The sequence below is a fragment of the Cyanistes caeruleus genome, chromosome 38 (assembly GCF_971803275.1).
Source record: "Cyanistes caeruleus chromosome 38, bCyaCae1.hap1.1, whole genome shotgun sequence".
Classification (NCBI taxonomy): domain Eukaryota; kingdom Metazoa; phylum Chordata; class Aves; order Passeriformes; family Paridae; genus Cyanistes; species Cyanistes caeruleus.
In genome coordinates, this window is record NC_141739.1 from 919,858 (window position 1) to 939,395 (window position 19,538).

General features: G+C 66.2%; 1 protein-coding gene across 1 annotated transcript in view; it reads left to right on the forward strand.

Annotated features, from left to right (window-relative positions):
* The window catches only part of RYR1 (ryanodine receptor 1), a 172,427-nt gene that overhangs the window by 130,784 nt on the left and 22,105 nt on the right, over positions 1-19,538 (forward strand). The window contains exons 75-86 of the mRNA XM_086872036.1: positions 1,489-1,585; positions 2,784-2,890; positions 5,390-5,441; positions 6,290-6,370; positions 7,677-7,776; positions 8,439-8,518; positions 10,861-10,937; positions 12,256-12,329; positions 13,414-13,431; positions 15,945-16,025; positions 17,161-17,249; positions 18,033-18,161. Of these exons, the coding sequence (XP_086728162.1) occupies positions 1,489-1,585; positions 2,784-2,890; positions 5,390-5,441; positions 6,290-6,370; positions 7,677-7,776; positions 8,439-8,518; positions 10,861-10,937; positions 12,256-12,329; positions 13,414-13,431; positions 15,945-16,025; positions 17,161-17,249; positions 18,033-18,161 (985 nt within the window). The remainder of the gene's footprint in view (positions 1-1,488; positions 1,586-2,783; positions 2,891-5,389; positions 5,442-6,289; positions 6,371-7,676; positions 7,777-8,438; positions 8,519-10,860; positions 10,938-12,255; positions 12,330-13,413; positions 13,432-15,944; positions 16,026-17,160; positions 17,250-18,032; positions 18,162-19,538) is intronic.

A 19,538-nucleotide genomic window follows, 5' to 3' on the forward strand; every position in this document is an offset into this window, starting at 1 on the left:
GGGGACACTGGGGGGACACTGGGGACAGCCTGACCCCCCTGTACAACCTGCCCAGGTGGGACTGGGGACACCTGGGGACACCTGGGGGGACACTGGGGACACTGGGGACAGCCTGACCCCCCTGTACAACCTGCCCAGGTGGGACTGGGGACACCTGGGGACACTGGGGGGACACTGGGGACACTGGGGACACTGTAACCCCCCTGTACAACCTGCCCAGGTGGGGCTGGGGACACTGGGGACACTGGGGGGACACTGGGGACACCTGGGGGAACACTGGGGACACTGTAACCCCCCTGTACAACCTGCCCAGGTGGGACTGGGGACACCTGGGGACACCTGGGGGGACACTGGGGACACTGGGGGGACACTGGGGACACCTGGGGACACCCTGACCCCCCTGTACAACCTGCCCAGGTGGGGCTGGGGACACTTGGGGGACACCCCCAGCTGTCCCCAGCTGTCCCCAGCTGTCCCAGGTGTATCCCCAGCTGTCCCAGGTGTCCCAGGTGTGTCCCCAGGTGTCCCAGGTGTATCCCCAGCTGTCCCAGGTGTATCCCCAGCTGTCCCCAGCTGTCCCAGGTGTGTCCCCAGCTGTCCCCAGCTGTCCCAGGTGTATCCCCAGCTGTCCCAGGTGTATCCCCAGGTGTATCCCCAGCTGTCCCCAGCTGTCCCAGGTGTGTCCCCAGCTGTCCCCAGCTGTCCCAGGTGTATCCCCAGCTGTCCCAGGTGTATCCCCAGCTGTCCCCAGCTGTCCCAGGTGTATCCCCAGCTGTCCCAGGTGTATCCCCAGCTGTCCCCAGCTGTCCCAGGTGTATCCCCAGCTGTCCCAGGTGTATCCCCAGCTGTCCCCAGCTGTCCCAGGTGTCCCAGGTGTATCCCCAGCTGTCCCAGGTGTGTCCCCAGCTGTCCCCAGCTGTCCCAGGTGTATCCCCAGCTGTCCCAGGTGTCCCAGGTGTGTCCCCAGCTGTCCCAGGTGTGTCCCCAGCTGTCCCAGCTGTCCCAGGTGTATCCCCAGCTGTCCCAGGTGTATCCCCAGATGTATCCCCAGGTGTCCCAGGTGTATCCCCAGCTGTCCCAGGTGTATCCCCAGGTGTATCCCCAGCTGTCCCCAGCTGTCCCAGGTGTGTCCCCAGCTGTCCCAGCTGTCCCAGGTGTATCCCCAGCTGTCCCAGGTGTATCCCCAGATGTATCCCCAGGTGTCCCAGGTGTATCCCCAGCTGTCCCAGGTGTATCCCCAGGTGTATCCCCAGCTGTCCCCAGCTGTCCCCAGGTGTATCCCCAGCTGTCCCCAGCTGTCCCAGGTGTATCCCCAGCTGTCCCAGGTGTATCCCCAGCTGTCCCCAGCTGTCCCAGGTGTATCCCCAGCTGTCCCAGCTGTCCCAGGTGTATCCCCAGCTGTCCCAGGTGTCCCAGGTGTGTCCCCAGCTGTCCCAGGTGTCCCAGGTGTGTCCCCAGGTGTCCCAGGTGACACTCACCTGTCCGCAGGCACCGTGCCTGTAACATGTTCCTCGAGTCCTACCGGCTCTCGTGGCTGGGCCGGGAGCAGCCGCCCTTCGAGGACCGGATGATCGACGACCTGGCGGTGAGGGACGGGGCTGGGGACCCCGGCTTTGGGGGGACCCCTGGCTTTGGGGGGACCCCTCTGGGACTTGGGGATCCCCTGGGACTTGGGGGGACAGCCCTGGGACTTGGGGATCCCCTGGGTTTGGGGGGACCCCTGGGTTTGGGGGGACCCCTGGGTTTGGGGATCCCCTGGGTTTGGGGGGACATCATGGGTTTGGGGGCACCCCCTGGGTTTGGGGGGACCCCTGGGTTTGGGGGGACCCCCCTGGGACTTGGGGGGACACCCTGGGTTTGGGGGGACACCTGGGTTTGGGGGGACACCCCTGGGTTTGGGGGGACCCCTGGGTTTGGGGGGCACCCCTGGGTTTGGGGGGACCCCTGGGTTTGGGGGGACACCCCTGGGTTTGGGGGGACCCCTGGGTTTGGGGGGACCCCTGGGTTTGGGGGGACACCCCTGGGTTTGGGGGCACCCCCTGGGTTTGGGGGGACCCCTCTGGGACTTGGGGATCCCCTGGGACTTGGGGGGACAGCCCTGGGTTTGGGGGGACCCCTGGGTTTGGGGGGACCCCCTGGGTTTGGGGGGACCCCCCGGGTTTCGGGACACCCCTGGGTTTGGGGGGACCCCTGGGTTTGGGGGGACCCCTCTGGGACTTGAGGGGCACCCCCTGGGTTTGGGGGGACCCCCGGGTTTGGGGGACACCCCTGGGTTTTGGGGGACCCCTGGGTTTGGGGGGACCCCGGGTTTGGGGGGACACCCCCGGCTTTGGGGGGACACCCCTGGGTTTGGGGGGACACCCTGGGACTTGGGGGGACCCCTCTGGGACTTGGGGATCCCCTGGGTTTGGGGGGACCCCTGGGTTTGGGGGGACCCCCCGGGTTTGGGGACACCCCTGGGTTTGGGGGGACCCCTGGGTTTGGGGGACACCCCTGGGACTTGGGGGGACCCCCCAGCTTTGGGGGGACCCCTGGGTTTGGGGGACCCCCCAGGACTTGGGGACACCCCCGGGTTTTGGGGGGACACCTGGGACTTGGGGGGCACCCCTGGGACTTGGGGATCCCCTGGGTTTTGGGGTCACCCCCAGGCCTTGGGGGGCACCCCCGGGTTTGGGGGGGACACCCCGGGTTTGGGGGACACCCCCGGGTTTTGGGGGGGACACCCCCGGGTTTTGGGGTTCCCCGAGCCCCCCCTGAGGCGGGTTTGGGGTTTTGGGGGGCAGAAGTCGGGGCGCGAGGAGGAGGAGGAGGAGGAAGAGGCGGAGGCGCGGCCGGACCCCCTGCACCAGCTGATCCTGCACTTCAGCCGCACCGCCCTCACCGAGCAGAGGTACCCCAAAAACTCCTGGGGGGACCCCAAAACCTCGGGGGGACCCCAAAAACTCCCCGGGGGACCCCAAAACCTCCCAGGGACCCCAAAACCTCCCCGGGACCCCAAAAACACCCGGGGGGGACCCCAAAAACACCTCAGGGGACCCCAAAAACTCCTGGGGGGACCCCAAAAACTCCCCGGGACCCCAAAAACTCCCCGGGACCCCAAAACCTCCCCGGGACCCCAAAAACCTCCCCGGGGGGGGACCCAAAAACACCTCAGGGGGACCCAAAAAACCTCCAGGGGGGACCCCAAAAACACCCGGGGGGACCCCAAAACCTCGGGGGGACCCCAAAAACTCCCCGGGACCCCAAAAACTCCCGGGGGGACCCCAAAAACACCCGGGGGGACCCCAAAAACTCCCCGGGGGACCCCAAAACCTCCCCGGGACCCCAAAAACCTCCCCGGGGGGACCCAAAAACTCCCCGGGACCCCAAAAACACCTCAGGGGGACCCCAAAAACACCCGGGGGGACCCCAAAACCACCTTGGGGGGAACCCAAAACCTCCCCGGGACCCCAAAACCTCCCCGGGGGGACCCCAAAAACACCTCAGGGGACCCCAAAAACTCCCCGGGGGGACCCCAAAACCTCCCCGGGACCCCAAAACCTCCCCGGGGGACCCCAAAAACTCCCGGGGACCCCAAAAACTCCCCGGGACCCCAAAAACACCTCAGGGGGACCCAAAAACTCCCGGGGGGACCCCAAAAACTCCCCGGGACCCCAAAAACTCCCCGGGGGACCCCAAAAACTCCCGGGGGGACCCCAAAAACTCCCCGGGACCCCAAAAACTCCCCGGGGGACCCCAAAAACACCTCGGGGGACCCCAAAACCTCGGGGGGACCCCAAAACCTCCCCGGGACCCCAAAACCTCCCCGGGGGACCCCAAAAACTCCCGGGGACCCCAAAAACACCCGGGGACCCCAAAAACCTCCCCGGGGGGACCCAAAAACACCTCAGGGGGACCCAAAAACACCCGGGGACCCCAAAAACCTCCCCGGGGGGACCCAAAAACTCCCGGGGGACCCCAAAAACTCCCCGGGACCCCAAAACCTCGGGGGGACCCCAAAACCTCCCGGGGGGACCCCAAAAACTCCCGGGGGGACCCCAAAACCTCCTGGGGGGGACCCCAAAACCTCGGGGGGACCCCAAAAACTCCCCGGGGACCCCAAAACCTCCCCGGGGGACCCCAAAAACTCCCGGGGACCCCAAAAACACCTCAGGGGGACCCCAAAACCTCCCCGGGGGGACCCCAAAACCTCCCGGGGACCCAAAAACCACCTTGGGGGGAACCCAAAACCTCAGGGGGACCCCAAAAACTCCCGGGGACCCCAAAAACACCTCAGGGACCCCAAAAACACCTCAGGGGACCCCAAAACCTCGGGGGGACCCCAAAAACTCCCGGGGACCCTAAAAACCTCCAGGGGACCCCAAAACCTCCCCGGGGGGACCCCAAAACCTCCCGGGGACCCCAAAACCTCCAGGGGGGACCCCAAAACCTCGGGGGGACCCCAAAACCTCCCCGGGGGGACCCCAAAACCTCGGGGGGACCCAAAACCTCGGGGGGAACCCCAAAACCTCCCCGGGACCCCAAAAACACCTCAGGGGGACCCCAAAACCTCGGGGGGACCCCAAACCCCACCTGGGTCCCCTTTCTGGGGGTCCAGGGTGTCCCCAGTGCCCCCCAACCTGTGTCCCCCTCCCCAAATCCTCCTGGGGGGACCCCAAACCTCCTGGGGGACCCCAGATCCTCCCATGGGGGGACCCCAAATCCTACCATGGGGACCCCAAACCCCACCAGGGTCACCTGGGGGTACCTGGGTCCCCTTTTTGGGGGGTCCAGGGGTTCCCCACTGCCCCCCAACCTGTGTCCCCCTCCCCAAATCCTCCTGGGGGACCCCCAATCCTCCTGGGGGGACCCCAAACCCTGCTGGGGAACCCCGATCCTCCCATGGGGGGGACCCCAAATCCCACCGTGGGGACCCCAAACCCCACCTGGGTCCCCTTTTTGGGGGGTCCAGGGGGTCCCCAGTCCCCCACAACCTGTGTCCCCCTCCCCAAATCCTCCTGGGGACCCCAAACCCCACCTGGGTCCCCTTTTTGGGGGGTCCAGGGGGTCCCCAGTCCCCCACAACCTGTGTCCCCCTCCCCAAATCCCCCTGGGGGACCCCAAACCCCACCTGGGTCCCCTTTTTGGGGGGTCCAGGGGGTCCCCAGTCCCCCACAACCTGTGTCCCCCTCCCCAAATCCTCCTGGGGACTCCAAACCCCACCTGGGTCCCCTTTTTGGGGGGTCCAGGGTGTCCCCAGTGCCCCCCAACCTGTGTCCCCCTCCCCAAATCCCCCTGGGGGACCCCAAACCCCACCAGGGTCACCTGGGGGTACCTGGGTCCCCTTTTTGGGGGGTCCAGGGGTTCCCCACTGCCCCCCAACCTGTGTCCCCCTCCCCAAATTCCGCAGCCACCTGGAGCAGGATCACCTGTACATGGCCTACGCCGGGATCATGGCCAAGGTGGGGACCCCCAAATCCGGGGGGGCTGGGAGTGGGGTGGGGTCCCCAAAGGTCTGGGGGGGGGTCCCCAAGGGGGGGCTGAGGGAATTTGGGGTCCCAAAGGTCTGGGGGGGGGTCCCCAGGGGGGCTGGGAGTGGGGTGGGGTCCCCAAAGGTCTGGGGGGGGGTCTCTGGGGGGGCTGAGGGAATTTGGGGTCACCAGGGATTTGGGGGGGGGATCCCCACGGGGGGGCTGAGGGAATTTGGGGACCCCAAAGATTTCGGGGAGGGTTCCCAGGGGGGGCTGAGGGAATTTGGGGTACCCAAAGGTCTGGGGGGGTCCCCAAGGGGGGGCTGAGGGAATTTTGGGACCCCGAAGGTCTGGGAGGGTCCCCAAGGGGGGGCTGAGGGAATTTGGGGTCCCCAAAGGTTATGGGGGGGTCCCCAAGGGGGGGCTGAGGGAATTTGGGGTCCCCAAAGGTCTGGGGGGGGTTCCCAGGGGGGGCTGAGGGAATTTGGGGTCCCCAAAGGTCTGGGGGGGTCCCCAAGGGGGGGCTGAGGGAATTTTGGGACCCCGAAGGTCTGGGAGGGTCCCCAAGGGGGGGCAGAGGGAATTTGGGGTCCCCAAAGTCTGGGGGGGGTCCCCAAGGTGGGGCTGAGGGAATTTGGGGTCCCCAAAGGTCTGGGGGGGTCCCCAAGGGAGGGCTGAGGGAATTTGGGGTCCCCAAAGATTTTTTGGGGGTCCCCAGGGGGGGCAGAGGGAATTTGGGGTCCCCAGGGATTTGGGGGGGGGGGTCCCCAAGGGGGGGCAGAGGGAATTTGGGGTCCCCAGAGTCTGGGGGGGGTTCCTGATTTGAGGACCCTCCCCAGAGCTGCCACATCGAGGAAGAGGAAGAGGAGGAGAAGGAGGAAGAGGAGAAGGAAGAGGAGGAAGCCGAGGATTCGTTTGAGGTGGGGAGGGGGGACCCTGAAACCCCCTGACCCCTGAGTGACCCCTGTGTGACCCCGTGACCCCTGGGTGACCCCTGGGTGACCCCGTGACCCCCGTGACCCCTGGGTGACCCCTGGGTGACCCCTGTGACCTTTCAGGAGAAGGAGATGGAGAAGCAGAAGCTGCTGTGACCCCAATCCCTGTGACCCCTGAGTGACCCCATGACCCCTGGGTGACCCCATGACCCCTGGGTGACCCCTGGGTGACCCCGTGACCCCTGGGTGACCCCTGGGTGACCCCTGTGACCTTTCAGGAGAAGGAGATGGAGAAGCAGAAGCTGCTGTGACCCCAATCCCTGTGACCCCTGAGTGACCCCATGACCCCTGGGTGACCCCATGACCCCTGGGTGACCCCTGGGTGACCCCTGGGTGACCCCTGTGACCTTTCAGGAGAAGGAGATGGAGAAGCAGAAGCTGCTGTGACCCCAATCCCTGTGACCCCTGAGTGACCCCATGACCCCTGTGTGACCCCATGACCCCTGGGTGACCCCTGGGTGACCCCTGGGTGACCCCTGTGACCTTTCAGGAGAAGGAGATGGAGAAGCAGAAGCTGCTGTGACCCCAATCCCTGTGACCCTTGTGTGACCCCATGACCCCTGGGTGACCCCGTGACCCCTGTGTGACCCCATGACCCCCGTGACCCCTGGGTGACCCCTGGGTGACCCCTGTGACCTTTCAGGAGAAGGAGATGGAGAAGCAGAAGCTGCTGTGACCCCAATCCCTGTGACCCCTGAGTGACCCCATGACCCCTGTGTGACCCCATGACCCCCGTGACCCCTGGGTGACCCCTGGGTGACCCCTGGGTGACCCCTGTGACCTTTCAGGAGAAGGAGATGGAGAAGCAGAAGCTGCTGTGACCCCAATCCCTGTGACCCCTGAGTGACCCCATGACCCCTGTGTGACCCCATGACCCCCGTGACCCCTGGGTGACCCCTGGGTGACCCCTGGGTGACCCCTGTGACCTTTCAGGAGAAGGAGATGGAGAAGCAGAAGCTGCTGTGACCCCAATCCCTGTGACCCCTGAGTGACCCCATGACCCCTGTGTGACCCTGTGACCCCTGTGTGACCCCATGACCCCCGTGACCCCTGGGTGACCCCTGGGTGACCCCTGTGACCTTTCAGGAGAAGGAGATGGAGAAGCAGAAGCTGCTGTGACCCCAATCCCTGTGACCCCTGTGTGACCCCATGACCCCTGTGTGACCCCATGACCCCCGTGACCCCTGGGTGACCCCTGGGTGACCCCTGGGTGACCCCTGTGACCTTTCAGGAGAAGGAGATGGAGAAGCAGAAGCTGCTGTCGCAGCAGGCGCGGCTGCACACGCGGGGGGCGGCCGAGATGGTGCTGCAGATGATCAGCGCCTGCAAGGGTGAGACCCCCAGTGACCCCTGGGTGACCCCCAGTGACCCCTGGGTGACCCCCGAGTGACCCCCAGTGACCCCTGAGTAACCCTGAGTGACCCCGAGTGACCCCTGGGTGACCCCCGAGTGACCCCCAGTGACCCCTGAGTAACCCCTGGGTAACCCTGAGTGACCCCTGGGTAACCCTGAGTGACCTCTGAGTGACCCTGAGTGACCCCTGAGTGACCCCTAAGTGACCCCAAGTGACCCTCAAGACCCTTGAGTGACCCTGATTGACCATGGGTGACCCTGAGTGACCTCTGAGTGACCCCTGACTGACCCCTGGGTGACCTCTGAGTGACCCAAGTGACCCCAGAGTGACCCCAGGGTGTCCCCAAGTGACCCCAGGGTGACCCCGGAGTGTCCCCGAGTGTCCCCGAGTGACCCCAGGGTGACCCCAGGGTGTCCCCGAGTGTCCCCGAGTGTCCCCGAGTGACCCCAGGGTGACCCCAGGGTGTCCCCGAGTGACCCCCGAGTGACCCCAGGGTGGCCCCAGGGTGTCCCCGAGTGTCCCCGAGTGACCCCAGGGTGGCCCCAGGGTGTCCCCGAGTGTCCCCGAGTGACCCCAGGGTGACCCCAGGGTGTCCCCGAGTGACCCCAGGGTGACCCCGGGGTGTCCCCGTGTCCCCAGGTGAGCGGGGGGACATGGTGTCCTCCACCCTCAAGTTGGGCATCTCCATCCTCAACGGGGGCAACGCTGACGTGCAGCAGGTGAGACCCCCCGTGTCACACCTGTGTCCCCTCTGTCCCCCCGTGTCACACCTGTGTCCCCCCGTGTCACACCTGTGTCCCCCCGTGTCCCCCCGTGTCACCCCTGTGTCACACCTGTGTCCCCCCGTGTCACCCCGTGTCACACCTGTGTCCCCCCGTGTCACACCTGTGTCCCCTCGTGTCACACCTGTGTCCCCCCGTGTCACACCTGTGTCACCCCCGTCACACCTGTGTCCCCCCTGTGTCCCCCCGTGTCACACCTGTGTCCCCCCGTGTCACACCTGTGTCCCCCCATGTCACCCCGTGTCACACCTGTGTCCCCTCTGTGCCCCCGTGTCACACCTGTGTCCCCCGTGTCACACCTGTGTCCCCCCGTGTCACACCTGTGTCCCCCCGTGTCACCCCTGTGTCACACCTGTGTCCCCCCGTGTCACCCCGTGTCACACCTGTGTCCCCCCGTGTCACCCCGTGTCACACCTGTGTCCGCCTGTGTCACCCCCGTGTCACACCTGTGTCCCCTCTGTCCCCCCGTGTCACACCTGTGTCCCCCCTGTGTCCCCCCGTGTCACACCTGTGTCCCCCCATGTCACCCCGTGTCACACCTGTGTCCCCCCGTGTCACACCTGTGTCCCCTCGTGTCACACCTGTGTCCCCCCGTGTCACACCTGTGTCCCCCCGTGTCCCCCCGTGTCACACCTGTGTCCCCCCGTGTCACACCTGTGTCCCCCATGTCCCCCCGTGTCACACCTGTGTCCCCTCGTGTCACACCTGTGTCCCCCTGTGTCACACCTGTGTCCCCCCGTGTCACACCTGTGTCACACCTGTGTCCCCCCGTGTCACACCTGTGTCCCCCCGTGTCCCCCCGTGTCACACCTGTGTCACCCCGTGTCACACCTGTGTCCCCCATGTCCCCCCGTGTCACACCTGTGTCCCCTCGTGTCACACCTGTGTCCCCCTGTGTCACACCTGTGTCCCCCCGTGTCACACCTGTGTCCCCCCGTGTCCCCCCGTGTCACACCTGTGTCCCCTCTGTGCCCCCGTGTCACACCTGTGTCACCCCCGTGTCACACCTGTGTCCCCCCGTGTCACACCTGTGTCCCCCCGTGTCCCCCCGTGTCACACCTGTGTCCCCCCGTGTCACCCCGTGTCCCCCCGTGTCACACCTGTGTCCGCCTGTGTCACCCCCGTGTCACACCTGTGTCACCCCGTGTCCCCCCGTGTCCCCCCGTGTCACACCTGTGTCCCCCCGTGTCACACCTGTGTCCCCCCGTGTCCCCCCATGTCACACCTGTGTCCCCCATGTCCCCCCGTGTCACACCTGTGTCACACCTGTGTCACCCCCGTGTCACACCTGTGTCCCCTCGTGTCACACCTGTGTCCCCCTGTGTCCCCCCGTGTCCCCCCGTGTCACACCTGTGTCACCCCCGTGTCACCCCTGTGTCACACCTGTGTCCCCTCTGTGCCCCCATGTCACACCTGTACCCCTGTGTCACACCTGTGTCCCCTCTGTGCCCCCGTGTCACACCTGTGTCCCCCCCGTCCCACCTGTGTCCCCCGTGTCTCCTCTGCGTCCCCTCGTGTCCCTCCATGTCCCCTCACCTGTCCCAGTCTCACCTGTCCCAGTCTCACCTGTCCCCTCTCACCTGTCTCACCTGTCTCACCTGTCCCCTCTCACCTGTCTCACCTGTCTCACCTGTCTCACCTGTCTCACCTGTCTCCTCTCACCTGTCCCCTCTCACCTGTCCCCTCTCACCTGTCTCACCTGTCTCACCTGTCTCCTCTCACCTGTCCCCTCTCACCTGTCCTCACCTGTCCCCTCTCACCTGTCTCACCTGTCTCACCTGTCCCCTCTCACCTGTCCCCTCTCACCAGTCTCACCTGTCTCACCTGTCTCACCTGTCTCACCTGTCTCACCTGTCCCCTCTCACCTGTCCCCTCTCACCTGTCTCACCTGTCTCACCTGTCCCCTCTCACCTGTCCCCTCTCACCTGTCCCCTCTCACCAGTCTCACCTGTCTCACCTGTCTCACCTGTCTCACCTGTCCCCTCTCACCTGTCTCACCTGTCTCACCTGTCTCACCTGTCTCACCTGTCCCCTCTCACCTGTCCCCTCTCACCTGTCCCCTCTCACCTGTCCCCTCTCACCTGTCCCCTCTCACCTGTCTCACCTGTCCCCTCTCACCTGTCCCCTCTCACCTGTCCCCTCTCACCTGTCTCACCTGTCCCCTCTCACCTGTCCCCTCTCACCTGTCTCACCTGTCTCACCTGTCCCAGTCTCACCTGTCTCACGTGTCCCCTCTCACCTGTCCCCTCTCACCTGTCCCCTCTCACCTGTCCCCACAGAAGATGCTGGAGTATCTCAAGTCCAAGCGCGAGGTCGGCTTCTTCCAGAGCGTGCAGGCCCTGATGCAAACCTGCAGGTACGGGCTGGGGACACACCTGGGGACACACCTGGGGACACCTGGGGACACCTGGGGACACCTGGGGACACACCTGGGGACACACCTGGGCTGGGGACACACCTGGGGACACACCTGGGGGCACACCTGGGCTGGGGCCACACCTGGGGACACACCTGGGGACACACCTGGGGACACACCTGGGCTGGGGGCACACCTGGGGACATACCTGGGCTGGGGACACACCTGGGCACACCTGGGGACACCTGGGGACACCTGGGGACACACCTGGGGGCACACCTGGGCTGGGGACACACCTGGGGACACACCTGGGCTGGGGGCACACCTGGGGACACCTGGGGACACACCTGGGGACACACCTGGGGGCACACCTGGGCTGGGGACACACCTGGGGACACTCCTGGGGGCACCTGGGGACACACCTGGGGACACCTGGGGGCACACCTGGGCTGGGGTCACACCTGGGCTGGGGGCACACCTGGGCTGGGGTCACACCTGGGCTGGGGGCACACATGGGCTGGGGACACACCTGGGGACACACCTGGGCTGGGGGCACACCTGGGCTGGGGACACACCTGGGCTGGGGTCACACCTGGGCTGGGGGTACACCTGGGGGCACACCTGGGGTGGGGACACACCTGGAATTGGGGTGCCCCCCGGGCTCTGTGGGGTTTTGGGCTCTGTGGGTTTCGGGGTCCCCCCTGGGGCTCTGTGGGGTTTTGGGCTCTGTGGGTTTCGGGGTCCCCCCGGGCTCTGTGGGTTTCGGGGTCCCCCCTGGGGCTCTGTGGGTTTCGGGGTCCCCCCTGGGGCTCTGTGGGGTTTTGGGCTCTGTGGGGTTTTGGGGTCCCCCCTGGGGCTCTGTGGGTTTCAGGGTCCCCCCCGGGGCTCTGTGGGGTTTCGGGGTCCCCCCTGGGGCTCTGTGGGGTTTTGGGGTCCCCCCCGGGCTCTGTGGGTTTTGGGGTGCCCCAGGGCTCTGTGGGGTTTCGGGGTCCCCCCCGGGCTTTGTGGGTTTTGGGCTCTGTGGGGTTTCGGGGTGCCCCCCTGGGCTCTGTGGGGTTTTGGGGTGCCCCCCCGGCTCTGTGGGGTTTTGGGCTCTGTGGGTTTCGGGGTCCCCCCCGGGCCCTGTGGGTTTTGGGGTCCCCCCTGGGCTCTGTGGGTTTTGGGGTCCCCCCTGGGCTCTGTGGGGTTTTGGGCTCTGTGGGGTTTCGGGGTGCCCCAGGGCTCTGTGGGTTTTGGGGTCCCCCCTGGGGCTCTGTGGGGTTTCGGGGTCCCCCCCAGCTCTGTGGGTTTCGGGGTGCCCCTGACGCCGTTCCCGCAGCGTGCTGGACCTGAACGCGTTCGAGCGGCAGAACAAGGCCGAGGGGCTGGGCATGGTCACCGAGGAGGGGACGAGTGAGTGGGGACCCCCAAAGGGACCCCAAAAGGGACCGGGGGGGGGGCTGGGCCGCACCCCAAAACCCCCGCGCTGCTCCGCCCCAAGCCCTGCTGAGAATGTGGCTCCCCAAAACCCCAAACCCCAATTGCACCCCAAAATCCCCGAATCCCAGTGTACCCCCACCCCAAAACCCCAAATCCCAGTGTACCCCCACCCCAAAACCCCCAAACCCCAGTGTACCCCCACCCCAAAACCCCAAACCCCAATTCCACTCCTAACACCCCAAACCCCAATGTACCCCCACCCCAAAACCCCAAACCCCAATTGCACCCCAAAATCCCCAAACCCCAATGTCCCCCCACCCCAAAACCCCAAACCCCAATTCCACTCCTAACACCCCAAACCCCAATGTACCCCCACCCCAAAACCTCAAACCCCAGTTGCACCCCAAAACCCCAAATCCCAGTGTACCCCCACCCCAAAACCCCAAACCCCAATCCCACCCCAAAACCCCAAACCCCAATTCCACTCCTAACACCCCAAACCCCAATGTCCCCCCACCCCAAAACCCCAAACCCCAATGTCCCCCCACCCCAAAACCCCAAATCCCAATCCCACCCCAAAACCCCAAACCCCAATTCCACCCTAAAAACCCCCAAACCCCAATGTCCCCCCACCCCAAAACCCCCAAATCCCAATGTCCCCCCAAACCCTTTGTTCCCCATTCTCCTGATACCCCCCCACCTTTGTTGTCCCCCCAAATCCCCCCCTGCATCCCCAGAACCCCCCCCAGATCCCCCAAATCCCCCCTGGATCCCCAAAACCCCCTCCAGATCCCCCAAATCCCTCCCTGGATCCCCCAAATCCCCTCCCAGATCCCCCAAATCCCCCCCTGGATCCCCTAAACCCCCTCCAGATCCCCCAAATCCCCCCTGGATCCCCCAAATCCCCCCTGGATCCCTGAAATCCCTCCCAGATCCCTGAAATCCCCCCCTGGATCCCCCAGATCCCTCCCAGATCCCCCAAATCCCCCCCTGGATCCCCCAGACCCCACTCCCCCCCCGCTCACTGTCTCTTCTCTCCCCCCGGCTCCGCTGGCAGTCATCAGCCGGGAGAACGGTAAATACGGGGGGGCTGCGGGGGCCATAGGGGCTGTGGGGCAGGCTATAGGGCCAGGGGGCAGGTTATGGGGTCTGTGGGGCAGGCTATAGGGTCAGGGGTCTGTGGGGCAGGCTATGGGGTCAGGGGGCAGGTTATGGGGTCTGTGGGGCAGGCTATGGGGTCAGGGGTCTGTGGGGCAGGCTATAGGGTCGGGGGTCTGTGGGGCAGGCTATGGGGTCAGGGGTCTGTGGGGCAGGTTATGGGGTCAGGGGTCTGTGGGGCAGGTTATAGGGTCTGTGGGGTCTGTGGGGCAGGCTATAGGGGCTGTGGGGCAGGTTATGGGGTCAGGGGGCAGGTTATGGGGTCAGGGGTCTGTGGGGCAGGCTATAGGGTCTGTGGGGCAGGCTATAGGGTGGGGGGGCAGGCTATAGGGTCAGGGGGCAGGTTATGGGGTCAGGGGGCAGGTTATGGGGTCAGGGGGGTCTGTGGAGGGCTATGGGGCAGGTTATGGGGTCAGGGGGGTCTGTGGGGCAGGTTATGGGGTCAGGGGGCAGGTTATGGGGTCAGGGGGCAGGTTATGGGGTCAGGGGGGTCTGTGGAGGGCTATGGGGCAGGTTATGGGGTCAGGGGGGTCTGTGGGGCAGGTTATGGGGTCAGGGGGCAGGTTATGGGGTCAGGGGGCAGGTTATGGGGTCAGGGGGGTCTGTGGAGGGCTATGGGGCAGGTTATGGGGTGAGGGGGGTCTGTGGGGCAGGTTATGGGGTCAGGGGGCAGGTTATGGGGTCAGGGGGGTCTGTGGGGCAGGTTATGGGGTCAGGGGGCAGGTTATGGGGTCAGGGGGGTCTGTGGGGCAGGTTATGGGGTCAGGGGGCAGGTTATGGGGCAGGTTACAGGCTCAGGGGTCTGTGGGGCAGGTTATGGGGTCTGTGGGGCAGGTTATGGGGTCTGTGGGGCAGGCTATAGGGCCAGGGGTCTGTGGGGCAGGCTATAGGGTCGGGGGGCAGGCTATGGGGTCAGGGGGCAGGTTATGGGGTCAGGGGTCTGTGGGGCAGGCTATAGGGTCGGGGGGCAGGCTATGGGTTCTGTGGGGCAGGTTATAGGGTCAGGAGGGGTCTGGGGGCTATAGGGGACTTGGGCTATGGGGGATTTGGGGCTGGGGGCTATGGGGGTCCATGGGGTCTGGGGGGGATTTAGGGGGGCTCTGGGTTGTGGGGCAGGGCCGGGGGTCCCAGGGGGTCCCAGGGGGTCTCAGGGGGTCCCAGGGGGTCTCAGGGGGTCTCAGGGGGTCCCAGGGGGTCCCAGGGGGTCCCAGGGGGTCTCAGGGGGTTTTTGGGGTCTCAGGGGGTCCCAGGGGGTCCCAGGGGGTCTCAGGGGGTCCCAGGGGGTCCCAGGGGGTCTCAGGGGGTCTCAGGGGGTCCCAGGGGGTCCCAGGGGGTTTTGGGGTCTCAGGGGGTCTCAGGGGGTCCCAGGGGGTCTCAGGGGGTTTTGGGGTCTCAGGGGGTCCCAGGGGGTCTCAGGGGGGTTTTGGGGTCTCAGGGGGTCCCAGGGGTCACTGAAGGCTCCGTGGGGCAGGGGGGGGGGCCTGGCACCGTGTCCCTGCTTGTCCCCGCTCGTGTCCCCTCCCTGCTAACACCGTGCCACCCGTGTCACCCCAGTGTCACCCCAGTGTCACCCCAGTGTCCCCTGTGCCACCCCAGTGTCCCCACTGCCACCCCAGTGTCACCACTGTCACCCCTGCCACCCCAGTGTCACCCCAGTGTCACCCCAGTGTCCCCTGTGCCACCCCAGTGTCACCCCACTGCTACCCCAGTGTCCCCACTGCCACCCCAGTGTCACCCCTGCCACCCCAGTGTCCCCTGTGCCACCCCACTGCCACCCTGCCTGTCCCTGTGCTGCCACAATGTCCTCTGGGCTGTCCCCACTGCCAGCCTGCCTGTCCCCGTGCCACCCCTGTGTCACCTCGGGGGATCCCTGTGACACTCCATGGTGTCCCCGTGCCACTCTGTGGTGTCCCTGTGCCACCAGGGCGTGTCCCTGTGTCACCCCGGGTGTCCCTGTGCCAGCTCAGATTGTCCCCGTGCCACTCTGTGGTGTCCCTGCGCCACCGGGGCGTGTCCCTGTGCCACTCTTGTGTCTCCTGGTGCCATCTCGGTGTGTCCCTGCCATGCCAGGGTGTCCCTGTGCCAGCTCAGATTGTCCCCGTGCCACTCCACGGTGTCCCCGTGTCACCCTGGGTGTCCCTGTGCCAGCTCAGATTGTCCCCGTGCCACCAGAGCGTGTCCCTGTGCCACTCCATGGTGTCCCCGTGCCACCAGAACATGTCCTTGTGCCACTCTGTGGTGTCCCCATGCCACTGGGGTGTGTCCCCGTGCCACTCTCTGGTGTCCCCGTGCCACTCCATGGTGTCCCCATGCCACTCTGTGGTGTCCCCGTGCCACCAGGGTGTGTCCCCGTGCCACCCCGTGTGTCCCCGTGGCACGTGTGGCCCCAGGTGACGGCGCTGTCCCCGTGTCCCCCCCGTGTCCCCCCAGGGGAGAAGGTGATGTCGGACGATGAATTCACCCAGGACCTGTTCCGGCTGCTGCAGCTGCTCTGCGAGGGCCACAACAACGGTGGGGACACCTGGGGACACCTGGGGACACCTGGGGACACACCTGGGGACACCTGGGGACATGGGGGAACACACCTGGGGACACCTGGGGACACCTGGGGACACACCTGGGGACATGAGGGAACACACCTGGGGACACCTGGGGACATGGGGGAACACCTGGGGACATCTGGGGACACACCTGGGGACATGGGGGAACACACCTGGGGACACCTGGGGACATGGAGGGACGCCTGGGGACACGGGGGGACACCTGGGAACACCTGGGGACACTTGGGAACATGGAGGGACGCCTGGGGACACGGGGGGACACCTGGGAACACTTGGGGACATGGGGGGACATGGGGGGACACAGGGGGACACACCTGGGAACAGCTGGGGACACCTGGGGACATGGGGAAACACACCTGGGGACACCTGGGAACACACCTGGGGACACCTGGGGACAGCTGGGGACACCTGGGGACACCTGGGAACACACCTGGGGACACCTGGGCACATGGGGGAACACCTGGGGACATCTGGGGACACCTGGGAACACCTGGGGACATGGAGGGACACCTGGGGACACGGGGGGACACCTGGGGGGACATCTGGGAACACCTGGGGACACCTGGGGACACACCTGGGGACACCTGGGGACACACCTGGGGGGGGACAGGGCTCGTGTCTCTGGGGGTCCCTGGGGCAGGAGGGGGTGGGAAGAGGGCGGTGACGGGGGGAGGGGACACGGGGGGACAGGAGGGGTGCCCAGGTGACAGCCAGGTGACCCTGGGGGTGACACCGAGGTGCCACTGAGGTGACCCCGGGGGTGTCACCGAGGTGACAGCCAGGTGACCCCGGGGGTGACACCGAGGTGCCACTGAGGTGACCCCGGGGGTGACACTGAGGTGACAGCCAGGTGACCCTGGGGGTGCCACTGAGGTGACAGCCAGGTGACCCCGGGGGTGCCACCAAGGTGACAGCCAGGTGACCCCGGGGGTGACAGCCAGGTGACCCCGGGGGTGCCACCGAGGTGCCACTGAGGTGACCCTGGGGGTGACACCGAGGTGACAGCCAGGTGACCCCGGGGGTGACAGCCAGGTGACCCCGGGGGTGTCACCGAGGTGACCCCGGGCTGTCCCTGTCCCCCCCAGACTTCCAGAACTACCTGAGGACGCAGACGGGGAACACGACCACCATCAACATCATCATCTGCACCGTGGACTACCTGCTGCGCCTGCAGGTGACACCGGACGCGTCCCCACGGCTGGCCCCACGGCCTGGCTGGCCCCACGGCCTGGGTGTCCCCACGGCTGGCCCCACGGCCTGGCTGGCCCCACTGTCCCCAGAGGTGTCCCACCTGTCCCCACGGCTGGCCCCACGGCCTGGCTGGCCCCACTGTCCCCTGAGGTGTCCCACCTGGCCCCACAGCTGGCCCCGCGGCCTGAGTTTCCCCACTGTCCCCAGAGGTGTCCCACCTGTCCCCACGGCTGGCCCCACAGCTGGCCCCACAGCTGGCCCCACGGCCTGAGTGTCCCCACTGTCCCCAGAGGTGTCCCACCTGTCCCCACAGCTGGCCCCACGGCCTGAGGAGTGTCCCCACTGTCCCCAGAGGTGTCCCACCTGTCCCCAGAGGTGCCCTACCTGTCCCAGGTGTCCCCCGAGGTGTCCCCGAGGTGTCCCCGCTGTCCCCTGAGGTGTCCCCACTGTCCCTGAGGTGTCCCCGAGGTGTCCCCGCTGTCCCCAGAGGTGTCCTACCTGTCCCTGCTGTCCCCCGAGGTGTCCCCAAGGTGTCCCCGCTGTCCCCGGAGGTGTCCCAGGTGTCCCAGAGGTGTCCCCGCTGTCCCCGCTGTCCCCTGGGGTGTCCTACCTGTCCCCGCTGTCCCCAGAGCTGTCCCCAGAGGTGTCCCAGGTGTCCCCCAAGGTGTCCCCGCTGTCCCTGAGGTGTCCCCGAGGTGTCCCCACTGTCCCCGAGGTGTCCCCGAGGTGTCCCCCGAGGTGTCCTACCTGTCCCCGCTGTCCCCAGGAGTCCATCAGTGACTTTTACTGGTACTACTCGGGCAAGGACGTCATCGACGAGCAGGGCAAGAGGAATTTCTCCAAAGCCATGGCCGTGGCCAAGCAGGTGTTCAACAGCCTGACCGAGTACATCCAGGTGAGACCCCCAGAACACACCTGGGACCCCCCCAAATCCACCTGGGACCCCCCCAAATCCACCTGGGACCCCCAAAACACACCTGGGACCCCCCAAACCCCCCATGGCCAAGCAGGTGTTCAACAGCCTGACCGAGTACATCCAGGTGAGACCCCCAGAGCACACCTGGGACCCCCAAAACACACCTGGGACCCCCCTGGAACCCCCCAAACCCACCTGGGACCCCCCAAAATCCACCTGGAACCCCCCCAAATCCACCTGGGACCCCCAAAACACACCTGGGACCACCCCAAATCCACCTGGGACCCCCAAAACACACCTGGGACCCCCAAAACACACCTGGGACCACCCCAAATCCACCTGGGACCCCCAAAACACACCTGGGACCCCCCTCCGGACCCCCCCAAACCCACCTGGAACCCCCCAAACCCCCCATGGCCAAGCAGGTGTTCAACAGCCTGACCGAGTACATCCAGGTGAGACCCCCAGAGCACACCTGGGACCCCCAAAACACACCTGGGACCCCCCCAAATCCACCTGGGACCCCCAAAACACACCTGGGACCCCCCTGGGACACCCCAAACCCACCTGGGACCCCCCAGACCCACCTGGGAACCCCCCAAACCCACCTGGGACCCCCCCAAACCCACCTGGGAACCCCCCAAACCCCCCATGGCCAAGCAGGTGTTCAACAGCCTGACCGAGTAGATCCAGGTGAGACCCCCAAAACACACCTGGGACCCCCAAAACACACCTGAGACCCCCCTGGGACACCCAAAACACACCTGGGACCCCCCTGGGACCCCCAAAACACACCTGGGACCCCCCCAAATCCACCTGGGAACCCCTGAGACCCCCCCAAACCCACCTGGGAACCCCCCAAACCCCCCGTGGCCAAGCAGGTGTTCAATAGCCTGACCGAGTACATCCAGGTGAGACCCCCAGAACACACCTGGAACCCCCCAAAATCCACCTGGGAACCCCCAAAACACACCTGGGACCCCCAAAACACACCTGGGACCCCCCTGGAACCCCCCAAACCCACCTGGAACCCCACAAACCCACCTGGGAACCCCCCAAACCCCCCGTGGCCAAGCAGGTGTTCAACAGCCTGACCGAGTACATCCAGGTGAGACCCCCAGAACACACCTGGGACCACCCCAAATCCACCTGGGACCCCCCCAAATCCACCTGGGACCCCCAAAACACACCTGGGACCCCCCTGGAACCCCCCAAACCCACCTGGGACCCCCCAAAATCCACCTGGAACCCCCCAAACCCCCCATGGCCAAGCAGGTGTTCAACAGCCTGACCGAGTACATCCAGGTGAGACCCCCAGAACACACCTGGGACCCCCCAAACACACCTGGGACCCCC